Genomic DNA, 15,012 nt, shown 5'->3' on the forward strand with positions numbered 1-15,012 from the left:
CAAGACAAGACGGGATAGAACAAAAACGTCGTCCATGTGAACCAAAGATTGACGACCACGCAGCGGACGATTGCCCACGAAGTAGCGGCCGAGCGAGCTCGTTTTTGGGCATCGTCGATCAGGATTCTCACAACCACCACAAGCTGTAGCGACGGTAAGAGGACTTTTTCTTTTTTTTTCTTTTCGTGTAGCTCGTGCTCCATGTGTAGCCTCGCAGGTTAAAAAATGTACACTTGCATATTCTTGACACAGGTTCCATAACCTTTTCGTAAGCTCTCGAACGAAGGAAAACTGTAACAGAGTAGAAAAGATCGAGGTCACAGACATAACCGCAAATGTCATTTTAAATATCACTTTAATGTCATATGTCCTTTGACGGAACAAATTGGCAACATGGGCTCGCTGGGGAAGTCGATAATTCCAGATGGCAAAACGAATGAATGGCTTTTTTGTAGACACAAATAACTAATTGTGTTTACCTGTGTGTGTGACTTCCAAACGATTTGTTTGAGTGGTAGTTTTGTAATCGACGTCATCGCACGTGGGCCAACTTCAAAGGCATACAGAAAGTCCCTGCGTGTGTGCGTGCGTTCTTGTTTTTCAATCTTTGTGTGCCACAGGCCTTGCATACCAAGTGTATTAGTCTTCTTACTAGTTTTAAAGATTACATAAAAAATTAAGATGTAATAACACCTTGATGACAAAAACAACCATATAACCATCTTAAAAAATCTGAGCTTAATGTTAACTCATAATGGGAAACGCCATAGAAGGGCTAACAACTAGCAACAGTGTTGTTTTTTTTTTGCTATCTTTCTTCATGTTTACAATAAGTACAAATTAAGCAGGTGTGAAAGTTTTAACATTTGGTTATTGTCAGAAAACTGTTAGAGCTTAAGCCACGGCTCACGAGGAGCGTTGCTCTTAATCGAATATATTCCATGTGTTTCGCTAGAAAGCGCTTGAGTGTCTTTAGGTGTTATGAGTAAGCACTTAAGTTATTTACATTAATGCGGGACGTCAAAGCTGCGGGAAAACATTTTATGCAGCAGCCCCCCCTGCTGTGGACTCAAATTAACATCAAAGTGCTCACGGGCTTCGTCTGCGAACGGCTCACCTGTTTCTGGGTTCGGTCACGTCACAAGACGTTCCGAGGCCACTTTGACGTTGATTCTATTCGACAGCAGGGGGCGGTGCTGCACAAAATGTCGGCTTTCTCGGGTGGCCAAAAAAGGAAAGATTCATCTGCGCGATTGTTATCCTACGAATGCAATATTAATCAGAATACTGTGTTTAGGCTAACGGGGGCATAGAGAAAATATTGCAAAGAAAATGTTTGTTTTCTTAATCTGATTATGATGCAACAAGTATGATTTACCCCTAAAATTTCTTAATTTTAAAACCACTCAGACAACTACATCTTATCATCACTTTCGAGGATTACATGTGCAGAATTTAAGAAATACATATTTTTCCCTGAAAAAAGTGCAAAATTATAGAAGAAGATTGGATCCGAGGAGAGGACCTAATAACATTCATCATCACCAAGTGACATATGAGAATGTGAAATTTGATGGGAGACGGCATTACATAAACTATAAAAAGTTGTTTTGTTTTCGCGTCAAGTGCCGCGTGAACACACATGGATGCGAGGAGGCTCAATCATGCTGCCAGCTTGCAAATCTCCAAATAGGTGAGTAAATTGCTTTGAAGGGGAAAATACTTGTTAACCAAGGTACAACCAAATTATTGCCAATAATGAAATGTTCAACTCACACTCAGTGGCCTGAATCAGGGATGGACATCATTATAAAATATTTGCCATCTAATTACTTTCAAATTGCAATAACACCATTCACCACTAGATGGCAAACATCACTCGGTTGCGCTTCCACCTGTTCATCTCCATTAGAGAGGAAGACGTAGGAGATGCTGTCAGCCACGATTGATTGTGCAGCATTTTAGTGTCGCTCAAGTTAATGGAGACACAACACGGAGCAGAAGGCTGAATTCAACAGAATTTAACATGATGCTTGTTTCACGTTAACAATGTGCAATTTAAATTTAACGCAACAGTTAATTACGACATTCGCCAAACTACGTGAAACAAAAGCGCACTTAAATTGTATAATTACTATTCATTTACTGCCAACAAAAAACTACACAAACAACAGCGATTTAGTTCACAAGAACCGTTGACAGTTTGTTTAAAGTGCAATCAGTTGCCCATCCCTGGTCGAAATATTCCATACCAGAGAGCACTTGTTTGTGCACTTACATGTACAGAAAAGGTACTGAAATTGTCCCACTGCCGGTTTTAGAATATTAGTGGCTCTGCGCTTTTTCACAACATTACTTAATTACCATGGGGTTCAATTGTGAACTTGATAGGGTACATCACAAAACGTTGTACCTTGGAGAACAAAAATGAATCGCTGCAGTGCCCTGACAGTCTAACTACACTTAATTCCTGCCCAGTTGGTTCCTGAGCAACAGCAACACGCCACAAGAGGACGATGAGACCATGAGCGCCGAACAGCGAGAAGCAACCGCCACCCCCAAATTGGATTCGGCCCCCCTTTACGACCACGTGGCCTCCAGCGCCTCCTCCAGGCTCACCTCACGAAGTTTGGAACAGGACAAAGAAAGCGAGACAGACATAAATTCCAGCCCCGCCCTGAGCTACCGTTGCTGCCCACTGACTCCGTTTCCGAGCTTGGAGGGCGGCAGCTGGCCGCAGCAGCCCGGTTTCTCCGCAGACTGGTCGGGGTACCCCAGCAGCGGACCTCCGTCCGGGTCAGACCCAAAAGAACTCTGCAGCTGCTGCGGCCACAGCTTCCAGTCCGGACACAAGTTGAGCCTGGAGCAGCCGTGCTCGCTACGCTCCGAGCCGCCCAGCCGGCACCTCACGCTACCGCCGTATATGTGCTCGCCGCCGGGTGCCGCCTGCTGGGACCAGTGTCCCGCCGATGCCCCGGTAGGGGGGCCGGTCAAGCTGCCGTGGCATCAGAAGCAAGCGGCTTATGCCCCGCAGCACTGTGAGTTCTCGACTTGTGGGTTTCACTGATTTTTCCTGTACAGTTCTCATCATTGGTTGTGTTGTCAAAACGCAGGTGACTGCAGACCTCCCTGGGACCGATTCACTCCAACGTAAGTTCTTCTTTTGCGTTTGAATTCTTGATTGATGGATGGATGGATAGATATTCATGTCGGAAACGGGAAAAAAAAATCGCTCTGGATGGATTGAACTTTAATTGTGTCATAAATGCTGCCATTCAAAACCTACTTCCGTAATGGTGTAATAAGTACGGACTCATAGTTTACACCATCATGATCTAGACTTCCCTCAGGATTTTTAAAACTTGACTATTTCAAAAACACATTTCCTAGTGCAAACATTTATGTAAACGGCAAAGGAAAGAGAAAGGACACGACAATATAACTAGTATAGATAGATACTAAGACCGATATAGAAAGCGAGTACCAGGATAGAACTAGTAAGGTAGCTAGAACACGTAAAGAAGGCGTAACTAGTACAAATAGAATGAACTAGTAGATACACAGCTTTGAGAAAATGAGAAGCTTCAAACAAATAAATAAATTACATGCATGCATACATGCACGCACAACCAACCACAGAGATTAAACGTGTATTTAAGTCAAAAACAAGCAAAACACACCAACCAGTGTTGTTTTTAGACACATTTTAGATTTAGTCTTAGTCTTTTGGGCAAAAATGTTTATTCATTTTAGTCACATCTCATTCACTTCCTTTCCGTGATAGTTTTAGTCGGCAAAAACCCACAAATGTTTTAGTCTAGTTTTAGTTAAAAATAGAAATTATGGTTTCCACCCAATAGCAAAGACTTTCTCAATTACACGGATAAAGTGTAAACTCTAAAATAATTCACACATTTCCTCCCATCATCCAACTAAATAGCAGAGATTACTTATGTTACAACTCCTACTTTTAATATTTAATTATATTCGCACGTGTTAATGAATTGACGTTAGCACAACCAAACTAATTTGCGCAATTTGCCCGAGGAAGAAAACTTTGAAACTTACAATGAAATGTAATTTATCCCAAGCTGATTGTCGAGTAGCATGAATGCTAACAAATGTACACAGTATGTTAACAGCACAAGTTGCGACTTACCTGCTGAAAAATGAGCCTCCAAATGCCGCTTGAGATTTGTAGTATTAGTTTGTGGCCAACACTACCGTCACCGTCGTCTACAGTTGTTTTTCACGCTGGGTTGTACGGAAAGTGTCCATTTATGTTATGTTCAACAAGCGACTTTGACAATGGCCGCCATGGTCCATCAAAGGAAAGCGCGATAATGACCGCGAACGTGTCGCGTGGCGGCAAGTTGGTGGGCGTGGCCTAATAAGGATAGGTTGCACCAGCAATGTTGAACTTTTTTTTTTTACATATTACATGCATTATAGGAAGAAATGTCATACATTTCGAACGTCTGACAGACCACACGCTAATATATTTCGGTCTCGTCACGTCATATTTTAGTTATCAAAGAGCATCTATCTCCTCCAGTAAACCTCAGTGCGGCCCACATATTGTGTGACATATATTCACAAATTTCACCACCAAAACGCGATCGTATGTAGGAGCCTTCTCTGCTAAATGTTTTGTTCATATTGTTTTTTTTTTCCTTCGCCAGGGGCCACAGTGTTCCGCCCACAGAAAAGCCGTCGACGCACAGCATGTCGTTATCGTTGGAGCAAAGTAAGTGGCCCTTGCAAGGGTCCGAAGAAAAGCACATCTTTAACGTTGTTGCTGCGTGTGCAGGGAGGGTGTTCGTCACGTACGAGGCGGACGACGACGCGCACGTCAACGAGATCATCAAATTCGTGGCCCTGTTGCGACACAACGGCTTCGACACGCATGTACGAGATTTGAAAAGGCTTCCGGTTCATCACATTTTATCATGTTGTGGCGGCTGCTATGACGGATAGAACCTTAGATAAGGTGGAGGGAATTATGAACAGTTCTAAACAGTGGTCAGTGTTTGCACAAAATCGTCAGGCTTTTGCTGAGACGCAACTAAAAATTGAAATGACAGAAAGTTTACTAGAAAAATTAACGATACACTTTTGTGTGGTTCTCAAATTTCAACCACACTTTAAACAGCTTTAGAAAATTTACTACTAAATGTCTGAAAAAGCGCAAACATTAACATTTAATTATTGCAAAATATAAAACGAAAATATTTCATTAGCTTCTTTTTTTATATTCATGTTTAAAAAAAAACATTCTAAAACAATGCAAATCTATATAATCAAAGTAGTACATATATCTACTTTTTTTTAAATGAAGATTACAAGTTGTGTTAAGTTGTCATTACACATTACCGAGCCACGAAATTACATCACGTAGAGTTCAAACACCATCAGAAACTCAATACTTAAAGTACATTTCCCATCCCTGAGAGTGACTGCTCTATCAAACGTGCTGCTTTCAGATTGACATATTCGAGCAGCAGTTCCGTAGCATCAGTAAGATCGACTTCATGGAGCGCTACTTGAGCGAGGTAAAAAGTCGCCGCCGCTGCCTCCTCTGAGGTTTTGCTCAGGAGCGCAAACTGACCCCTGCCATCTGTTCGCTCAGAAGGAGTACCTGATCATCATCATCATCAGTCCCAAGTACCACGAGACTGTCACCGCCTCCCACGTCAGTCCTGACAACGACGAGAGGACGTGCAATACCGTCTACATCCACAAACAGGTCCCCAAAGTCGTACGACCAATGGAAATGTTAAACCGTTTAGCTTCTTGTTGACGGCGTCGTTTCTTTTAATTCAGCTTCAGAATGAGTTCATCCAGAACGGAAGCAAGAATTTCCGCTTCATTCCCATTTTGTTCCCCGGGGCGAAAAAGGTAAGACTTAACAAACATACTGCACTGGATGAAAAAGACGTTCGATCCCCTAACTAGGCCCTCACCGATTAATCGGCCAGCTGATTTAATTGGCAGATATTCACTCTTTTAAAATAAGCACGCAGACGGTTGGCTTTAAATTTAAAAATAAAATGGGTCCCAGCACTGAGCCTTGGGGCACCCCGTTGGGAAAATTTAGGATGAAAGAAGTGGATCCAGCCACATGCATAAACTGCGTTCTGTTTCTTAGTTAATCATTGAACAAATGAGAAGAAGATTTGGGGTGGGCAAACTTTTTGATTGGTGGGCCACAATGAGTTCTAAAATTTGACCGGACCGGGAGCAGATGGCTGGAGTGTTTTGGTAACCTCACCTCATCTTAGAAAAAAAATACATTTAATTTTAAAAGCAAAACAAAAGCATTACAACAAAATATATGTCTTTGACACACCACAGTATTTAGAAAATAAAACATGAACAAGGTTTATTCATTGAATTTTTTTTTTCCAAGTTTGGTGGGCCGGATTAAAACGTTTAACGGGCCGCATGTGGCCCCCGTGCCGTAGTTTGCCCACACCTGGTGTAAGGTGTTAATCAACAGTTTGTGTGATCAACTGTGTCAAAGGCTTTAGGCAAATCAATAAAAAGAGCAAGACATTATTTTCTCCTGGCCAGAGCATCAATAAAATCAAGTTTCACCTGTGACAGCGTAGAAATCTAACCCCTTGATGTGTTTTTTTGCGTTACCTGCAGCGTCACATTCCCAACTGGCTGCTGAATACGCACGTGTACAGTTGGCCGCGCGACCGCGACGACATCCTGCGACGGCTGATGAGGGTTGAGAAGTACAACCCGCCGCCTATCGGAGAACTGCCCACCATCGTGTCCATCCCCATATAGAACTTTTTTCTCACCCCCCCAGCACCCTTCCCAACTACACCCCTGCGTTTTGCCCTTAATTTCAACAAGTGCTCTTCTGTCGAAAAACCGCAAGGGGCCTAAAGGGGCGGAGCTTGTGGTTTTTCAACTCACCCACCTACAGTCCTTCCACCCGAATGGGGTCATCCGCCACGCTGCTGTTCACACGGCATGCCAAAAAAAAAAATGGTTTAATAATTTTATTTTCACAAAAGAGGTAACACTGCAGATGCTCATACAGACATCATTAGAAAAAAAAAAAACAATTTGAATACAGTGTTTCATCTGTATATTGAAAAGTACATGAAATAATTTTAATTTTAATAACAAAAAAAAGGACATCTGTAATAAAAGTGGATTACAAAGTGACATTGGATGTAAATACATTGCGTTTAGGATAAGTACAAACACTGAAGTGCTATTTGTTTCAAAGCTACAAAATACACTTAAAAAGCAGGAAGCAGGTTTTATTTGATTTTTTTTTAATTTCCTTCAAGGAAAAAGTACTATAAAATAAGTTACAGTACAGTGAGTAGCTTTTGTGTTTTTTTTTTTTGTTTTTAAACTTTTTTTGGTTCCCATCTGGCAAGCAGAAGACACTTCGTGCAGGAATAAGAAGAGTTTCTTCATGACACACAAACGCTTCATGACTTCTTTTGTGTGCGTGTGTGCGTGTGCATGTAGAAAGTAGCACAAATACTTCATGTCATGTGACGCGGGGGCGCGCACGTCACACGTCGTCAGCCGGCAAAGGAGGTACGTGTATGTTGAACCTTGGTCTGGTGAAAAAAGCCATCTTCTCTCTGCGGACAAATTCAAGTTGAGTCACCAGGGAGATGACAAAGAAATGCTGCAAATTTTTGCCGACACAACTAAAGACGAGGCATTTAGTTAGTTCTCAAGTTTTTAGTTAGCATGTAATGTATAAAAACTGATGGCGATCAAGCAGCGTTTCAATGTAATATTTTTCACGTTTCAACGTGATTAATTAACGTGCTAAGTTTCATAATAAGTCTTAGTGACAGATAAATTGCTGTCAGTTTTGGGCGATAGAAGCTTTGGAGCACCTCTAATAAAAAAAATTATGTTTTAAATTTTTTTTTATATTTTGTCATCAGATTTCAGGGAGAAAGAATGACATGGCAGGCTGATTACATAATGTTGAAGCCAAAAGAAGGCGTGGTGAGGAAGGATGCGTTTATTTGACCGACCTGAACGTGTGAACGGGAAGCGGCTCCTTGTGGCTCTGCCCCCTCATGTGCAGAAGCTCTTTGGACGCCTTCCTCAGCCTCCTCCCGACTTCCTCCTCCTGACGCTGTTCCTGCTCACTCTGACCCGCCTGCAACCACGGGGGGACGTGCTCACGTCAAGCCACAGCAAACGCCGACCGAGTGCATCGGTGCTACATCCGTTTTCCCTCCAGCTCACCTGTCTGTGAGCCTCTCTCAGAAGGCAGCGAAAGCGCTCGTCCCTCAAGGCCCAGCTGGGCAGCTCTCCGGCCTGGCTAGCGGGCTGGCGGGGCGGCGGCTCCTCCAGACGCAGCTTGAGCTCTCTCAGGGTGCTCAGTTCCTCGCTCAGCTGCCTCTGGCGCGTCCTGCAGGCCTGGAGGTCCAGCTCCAGGTCCAAGGAGGTGCGCGTGGGCTGCTCGGCCAATGAGGACCGGTACGACTGCTGCTTGTAGCGAAGCGTCCGACGCTCCAGCGTGTTTCGGACAAACGGCGATTTCTTTGGTAGGGTGGAGCTGTCGCTGTCGCTGCGGTACAACTGCGCAAAAAAAAAAAAAAAAAACCATGCCAAAAATGTCAAAAGATGAGTTTAAATTTAAGTGCGAGTATGCACTAGTTCCACGTGATGTTGCTCATGTAACATGGGTTTGTCAATTTTGTAGCTTTATGAGGCTCTCTTTTTTTAAGAGCTTTGCCACCATCTTACGTGGGCTTACTCACTCTGCAGACGTACTGACTGCGAGCTCCGGGAGAGAAGGTCTGCGAACGCACGATGGTGCTGCCGCGCATGAAGGGCGCAGCATGGCCCCAGCGTGCCCCGCCCCTCTCTTTGCCCCGCACTCGCACCGCCTCTGCAAAGTGTCCCTCCGTCATGGTGGCCTTCTCCACCTGCCGGTACGCCACAAACGCATCACGCTGTAGACTTTTGTTGGTCAGGCTTAAAAAAATTTTTTTTTGAAAAAGTTACCACCGCCTTACCTTCAGTGCAGCCGGCTTTCCCAGCGTGCTGCTGTTGCAGCCGCTGTCCACCGACTCAGCCTGCAGCCTCAGTAGCGGGTCCGGGTCTGAGTCCGGGTCGGTGTCAGTGCGGGACAATAGGCCGCATGAGCTCTCCTGGGATGGTGAGAAAAACGTTTAATTCTCATGAGAATTGAGCTCAGTGAGTATTTTTACATTTGTGCTCAATTTTTGTTGCTAGTGATTTCATTACAAAGAATTAATCGATAAATTAAATTGAAATACGATTGGATGTTAAGTTGTATATATGAGTAACACCATTTTATCATTTACAATAAATCTAAGAAATTATTTAATGTGAATAATACATTTTAAGTTTGAAGACAATAATTATAATCAATTAACTAATTATTTATTAAATAATTAAAAATCTACCAATCATTTTTCTAATTATTATTTAATTATTAATTACAGAATAATTTCAAATAATATAGTTAAAATGTGAACAGTACTCTCAGTCTGTGCTCATCCTCGGGCCCGTCGTGATGTCGCCGCTGGCCTTGAGCCCTCAGCTCGGGTCTCTGAGGCTCCGCCCCGCCGAACATTCGGACCTTCAGCCAGTGGTAGACCATCTCTGTACTCCCCTCGCAATCAGCCAGGCCCACTTGTGCTTTGCCCTACGCGCACACACACCCACCATGTACATTATAAATTCAACTTAGAACAATCGTTTCCAAAATTTTTTCCTCCCCGGACCTACCAGGAGCTCCTCCTGAGCCTGTGGCCCGAGCGAGCACAGGGACAGCTGGAGGGCGCACCCGGCCAGGGCGTTGGCGGGCACGGGAATGCGGAAGCCTTCGTTGAAGCTCACGTGCGACTGCGGCTCCAGAGCCGTACAGCAGTAGAAGGCGCAGGCCCGGCCCGTGTCCGGCGGAATCAGGTGCACCTTCACGAAGCTGCCAACACATCAAGGTAAGAATAGGTAACCAAGGTGAAGAAAATAATTCTAATTCAAATTGGGAAAAAAAAATAACATTTTCATTCACAAAATAACGAAAACAAAAATGCTTAAAAAAATTTGTAAAACTTAGAATCATAGCAAAAAAAATGTCCTTAGTTTTATTCGGGATTCATTGGAAACGTATTCACTTCAGTATTGCACTTCAGCCATCGGTTGTTTGAGAATTGCAGTTTACTTTATTACACAAAACTTAGTGATCTTTTTTTGTAATCTTGCAATTGACAAAGACTGCATATAAAAAAAAATGCTAAAATAAAAACAAAGCTTTTCTGAAATACAAAAATCTCATAAAAATAATACTAACGCTGAAAAATAAAAATAAATAAATGAATTTGGAAAAACAAAAGTTAAAAAAAAAAAAAAAGCACAAAAAGCCTCTCGAAAGTCAAAGTGAGAGAACTCACACTTTGTATCCGTCCCTCATGACGGACCTGCTCAGATTCTTGAGCTGGAGCAGATGAAGACGCAGGGATTGGGAGGCGGACTCCCACCTGCAACGTACGCGACGAGGGCAATGTGGAAAATGAAAAGAACCATCAATAAAATACAATTGGAAAACACAGAAACGGTTCCGCACATGGCAGCTCGAGCATTGCTTTGACGCCATCAGGTGGCAACTTAGTGGTCTCAGAAGTATGTTGAAGTGAGAGTTCTTATTTGGACAAAAAGTAATGCTTTGCAATTGCAAACAATGTTGGGTGGGTGACAGTTTCATTTTGTGTCCCTCGGCTCCTTCAGTGAGCCACAATCTGGCCATATTCTTTTCAGAGGATAAAGAATATATGCTTGTGATTATGATTATCATTTGTCTCCATGTTTTACTCCATATTGGTTTGAATAACCATTGCTCAGAAGGTGATGCGTTTCATTTCTGATGGCGTTTCGCATTGTACCTTAGCATTAAGCTAACCTGACTTTTCTAAGGAAACGCTGTATGATTTTTGCAACCATGTACTGTCGCACTTGTATTGGCGGAACGACGACGTGTGACTTTAAGGAGCGTTGGCCTAGTGAATGACATCAGGAACTAGAGCTGAGTTGATCTACGTGTGAGCATTTGGGTGTGAGTTGTAGCCTACAGCAGCTCCTTTTGCGTTTTAGTGCTTTACCTGCTCCAAAATTAAATAAACGACGGACATTTAATCAATGATTGTGGCTCTCCTTGCCCACATGCGAGGGCATTACACTATCTTGAATCACTCCAAAAGGAAACTCACAGCAGTCCCAGTTGGATCTGTGTTGACTCGCTGGCTGGCGTCTGCTCCTTCAGGTAGGACATCTCCTCAGGCTCCTCCGCCCTGGTTGAAAGCACAATTGAAGTACAACATTAAAAACACGACTGTGATTTCTACCCCATACTTTACCCAAAATAGAGTCGTTAAATTAGTTTGCTATGAAATCAGTAGACAGCAGAGGGCAGTAGAGACCAAAACGGACTAATAAAAAAAGAATGGATTAACCTGCTTCATTAATCTTAACATTATTATTATTATTTATTTTTTGGCCTCGGATCCCATTATTGCGCAGCTGTGGCCGTCACTCACCTTCTGCCCCAGGCCTCGAAGACGCCGCTGTCTGTGGCCAGAGCGTCCTCGGAGATGCCAGCTGAGACTCTCCTGGTCCTTCTGCTGCTTCGGCTGCCACTGTTGCCACGCAGAGTCACTCCTGCACATGACAGTTGATGTGTGTGTGTGTGTGAATGCACAGACCCGTGTTGACTTGTGTATGTGAGTGGAAGGATGTTGACATAACACGTGTGCACCAATGGATGAACAACACGTTAGCGTGGATGCGCGACTGGAACGTGGATGTTTTTTTGGGTTTTTTTTCCTTGTGTGTGTGATTGCAGAGAGTCACATTTTGCACTTTTGTTTGTCAATGGGGGGGGACTGATTGTTTTTAATTTTTGCGTGAATGGACAGATGGCTAACATGATTATTCCGGCTGACCATAATTACGATAATTAAGGACAGGCAAACACCAGGTATCGGTATTGGGCAGTCAAGAGTGAACACTTATTCCAAACAATATGAATGAATAATAGTACAGTAATTTCCCCAAAAAAAGGACAGAAAAAAGTTTAAAAGTTTAAAGATTTTTTTGGGCTTCAGTATAAAATTCAGCAAATCACAGAAGGGAAAATTAATTATGAGAAATTGTGTTTTGAGGATATTATTTTACTAGCCTCCCTCCATCTCATGTTCACATACCCACAATTTCAGATATTTTATTTTTGTGCAGCTAAAATAAATATTTTGTTTCTAACGCTCGTTTATGTTGGGTGTAATTCCACTATCCGCCACTAGATGGCGAGAGCTATTTTGAGATGGGGTAAATTTGCAAGAAGACCACAAATGGAAGTATTTCAGCATAGTACAATTTTTGTTGAAAATGACTGAAAGTCATCTTCTGTAATCCTGCTTTTTTTTTTTAACATACACATTTGGACATAATTATTGACTTATTTTTTTTTATTACGACATGGGTTATTTGATGATCTTACCAGTTGAGTTGAAAGCCCCCTGAGAGCCTCCATCTCTGTGGTTCTTTGCGTCCGCAGGATGCGCGGCGGCGAGGGCGATTGCGTCCTGCTGCGACTGGGCGCGCAGCCCCTCCAGCAGCCCGCGTCCCGCCTGCTCCATATACTCCTCCGTCATCTGCGTCAGGGGGCAGTCCTGAGACGTGGAGTGGTAAGGCGTGTCCATGGGCGAACTGGGCGGCGACAGCGAGGAGAGCGACGAGCGGGACGACAGCGACGCCAGCGACTGCGGCGTGTCGTGGGCGCGCTTGGCCTTGCTGGGTGCGGCTGGCTCAGGCGTGTACGCGTCCCTGGACGCTGCTTCCGGGGGAAGCATGAAGCGCAGGTGGGGGTCCGCCGGTTCGTCGTGGCGCTCGTACGGCGGCACGCCGTAGATGTCGCTGAAGCTGATGGAGCTGAGGGAGCCGCGACTGGATGCCAGCGAGCCGCGGCTGGACGCCAGCGAGCCGCGGCTGCTGCTGGACGACACCGTCAGAGAGCTGGCAGACAGGCTGTACACGGAAACAAGAAGTTAACGACGGGATGAAGGGAAGTGGTGACGTTATACACCATTTCATCATGCCGTCACTGCTGCTTGGCAATTGAGACAATATTCAATATCCTTGGTATCCATCGTAAGGTCTTGCACTAGCACACGCTCTGTTCTCACTAGCAGGACACTTCAGCGCACTAGTAGAATTACTGTCTCACTCCTAACATTTTTTCTCCACCCCTCGAGCCACTTTTTGGCCACCGAGTACAAACCTAAGATGAACACGACGGATATGCGATACATGCAGAAAGCTTTTGGCGTGGTGACGCACCTCTTGAGCTGGGTGTGAAGGTACGTGGTGATGCGCGTGGCCTCCTCCAGCTGTCTCAGCAACACGTTCCTCTTCTCCTGCTGCAGGAGTCTGCACACAAACATTAAGTAGAGATACATCAGTTTATACGCCTGTGTAGAAGTACAATTAGAAATAGCACTCGTACTCAAAGTACATCGTCACAAACTCCTGAGTTCTTATACGCAACTCATTCAAATAGTAGTAGACGTAAAAGTCACAGTAGAAATAGTAACGAAGAAGTACTAGTGGAAAAAAATGTATTAGAATACCAAAAGTATTATTAATAATAGTAGTAGGAGTGATGTATTTTCAGGAATACTAGTAGTAGTTACTATAGTAGTAACACCAAAGTATGTTTCTTTCGTTGTCGTTGCTGAGGCCATGAAAGTCAAGTCGTGTCGAGTGGAGTCAAGTACAAAGTTGGATGATGCTGACCGCTGATTGGCTCCTTGACTCTGTGAGCTATGCGCCCTCTGCACTTCCTCCTCCAATCGGCAGCGTTCCTCTTCCAGATGCCGGAGTGCGTCAGGACCGGGATTGGAGTTGGGATTAGGACCGGGATTGTGCTCAGGATCGGGCTCGGGATCGGGACCGGGACCGTGAGCCTTCTTGTGCTGCTTGCTGACCATGATGATGTCGTGCAGCAGAGCTTCCTTCTCGCGCAATAGCTGCATGAAATCTCGGTCCCGGTCGGCCTCGGCACGGCCGGACCAGCTCTCGCTGTCCAGCTGGGCCAGCTGGTGTTGGATACTCTGCACCCTGGTGGACACACGGGGGTACCACAGTCAGATAATTGCAAGTTATATTTAAACTGTAATAAATATCATGATATATGAGATAAAATGGAATTTAGATGTCAGTAGATGAAAATAAAAATGCTCATTCTAGTCAAACATGAAAAAAAAGCCAAATTGGAAAAACCTATTATGAAATACAATCACCACTAAACACAAATGAAAACAAAATAAAGACACAAATACAGAAGTAAATCCATGAATAACACCTAAATCGATATTGAAATAAAAAAAAAAACATGAATTAAATAAATAAATACATGTACAATAAATTACAACAAATAAGAGTAAAAAAAGAAAAATGCAAATGCATATTCAACAAGAAACAATAAAAAAATAAAACAGGCATGACTGTATATAAAACATTTTTTTAGTTTTTTTTTTTTTTGTACTTACTTCTTCTTGGCCTCTTCGTACTGCCAGTTGACTTTGACTTTGTCCACCACGTGGGACGAGTCCTGCAGACAGGCAAGATGGCCGTCAGTCAATGACTCGCAGGTGCGACTCACGTGAGGACGAGTAGACGCGCGCGACCTCTCCCATCATCATGTCCGTCTGACAGCCGGCGTCGCAGTACTGCTGCTGATGCTGCTCGCCCGCCGCCGTGGCGCCTCCGCCCCCGCTGTTGTTGACAACCTCGCCGGCCGCGTCACCCGCACACAAGCTGCTCTGGAAGTTCACCGTCAGCTTGGCCAGGCTCTGCAACATGACAAATATTGCTATTAATAGAGTGGACCCGGCATGTTTGTCGATTTGCCTATTCTCAGATTTTTTTTCTTTCCAACATTTATATAGAAAAATGTAGCAAGTGCATTTATGGAACGTGTTCCTCATT

The 15,012-nt window shown here is 43.9% G+C and overlaps 2 protein-coding genes across 2 annotated transcripts in view; one reads left to right on the forward strand and one right to left on the reverse strand.

Moving 5' to 3' along the window:
* traf3ip2l (TRAF3 interacting protein 2-like) lies at positions 1–7,344 on the forward strand. Its single transcript, XM_088314124.1, has 10 exons — positions 1–154; positions 1,627–1,693; positions 2,479–3,038; positions 3,114–3,150; positions 4,683–4,747; positions 4,811–4,908; positions 5,484–5,552; positions 5,630–5,746; positions 5,824–5,898; positions 6,652–7,344. The coding sequence occupies exons 2-10, from the start codon at positions 1,647–1,649 to the stop codon at positions 6,796–6,798; spliced, it is 1,215 nt and encodes a 404-aa protein (XP_088170250.1). The 5' UTR covers positions 1–154; positions 1,627–1,646; the 3' UTR covers positions 6,799–7,344.
* Positions 7,004–15,012, reverse strand: part of wwc3 (WWC family member 3) — a 24,480-nt gene continuing 16,471 nt past the window's right edge. The window contains exons 7-21 of the mRNA XM_088314119.1: positions 14,712–14,876; positions 14,574–14,635; positions 13,819–14,142; positions 13,363–13,452; positions 12,524–13,050; positions 11,565–11,685; positions 11,238–11,318; positions 10,425–10,511; positions 9,760–9,955; positions 9,512–9,676; positions 9,021–9,155; positions 8,763–8,930; positions 8,245–8,580; positions 8,028–8,155; positions 7,004–7,619 (exon numbers count right to left, since the gene is read on the reverse strand). Of these exons, the coding sequence (XP_088170245.1) occupies positions 7,547–7,619; positions 8,028–8,155; positions 8,245–8,580; positions 8,763–8,930; positions 9,021–9,155; positions 9,512–9,676; positions 9,760–9,955; positions 10,425–10,511; positions 11,238–11,318; positions 11,565–11,685; positions 12,524–13,050; positions 13,363–13,452; positions 13,819–14,142; positions 14,574–14,635; positions 14,712–14,876 (2,658 nt within the window). The 3' untranslated portion in view covers positions 7,004–7,546. The remainder of the gene's footprint in view (positions 7,620–8,027; positions 8,156–8,244; positions 8,581–8,762; positions 8,931–9,020; positions 9,156–9,511; positions 9,677–9,759; positions 9,956–10,424; positions 10,512–11,237; positions 11,319–11,564; positions 11,686–12,523; positions 13,051–13,362; positions 13,453–13,818; positions 14,143–14,573; positions 14,636–14,711; positions 14,877–15,012) is intronic.

This window comes from Idiotropiscis lumnitzeri, chromosome 13, assembly GCF_059441095.1.
Source record: "Idiotropiscis lumnitzeri isolate Australia: NSW breed Sydney's pygmy pipehorse chromosome 13, RoL_Ilum_1.0, whole genome shotgun sequence".
Taxonomy (NCBI): Eukaryota; Metazoa; Chordata; class Actinopteri; order Syngnathiformes; family Syngnathidae; genus Idiotropiscis; species Idiotropiscis lumnitzeri.

Bases quoted from the DNA above. Each gene is read 5' to 3' on its own strand.
- traf3ip2l (XM_088314124.1), top strand. From the start codon at position 1,647: ATGCGAGGAGGCTCAATCATGCTGCCAGCTTGCAAATCTCCAAATAG. The intron at 3,151-4,682 runs GTAAGTTCTTCT...TTCCTTCGCCAG, and splicing joins TGGGACCGATTCACTCCAAC to GGGCCACAGTGTTCCGCCCA. The intron at 5,747-5,823 runs GTCCCCAAAGTC...CTTTTAATTCAG, and splicing joins CCGTCTACATCCACAAACAG to CTTCAGAATGAGTTCATCCA.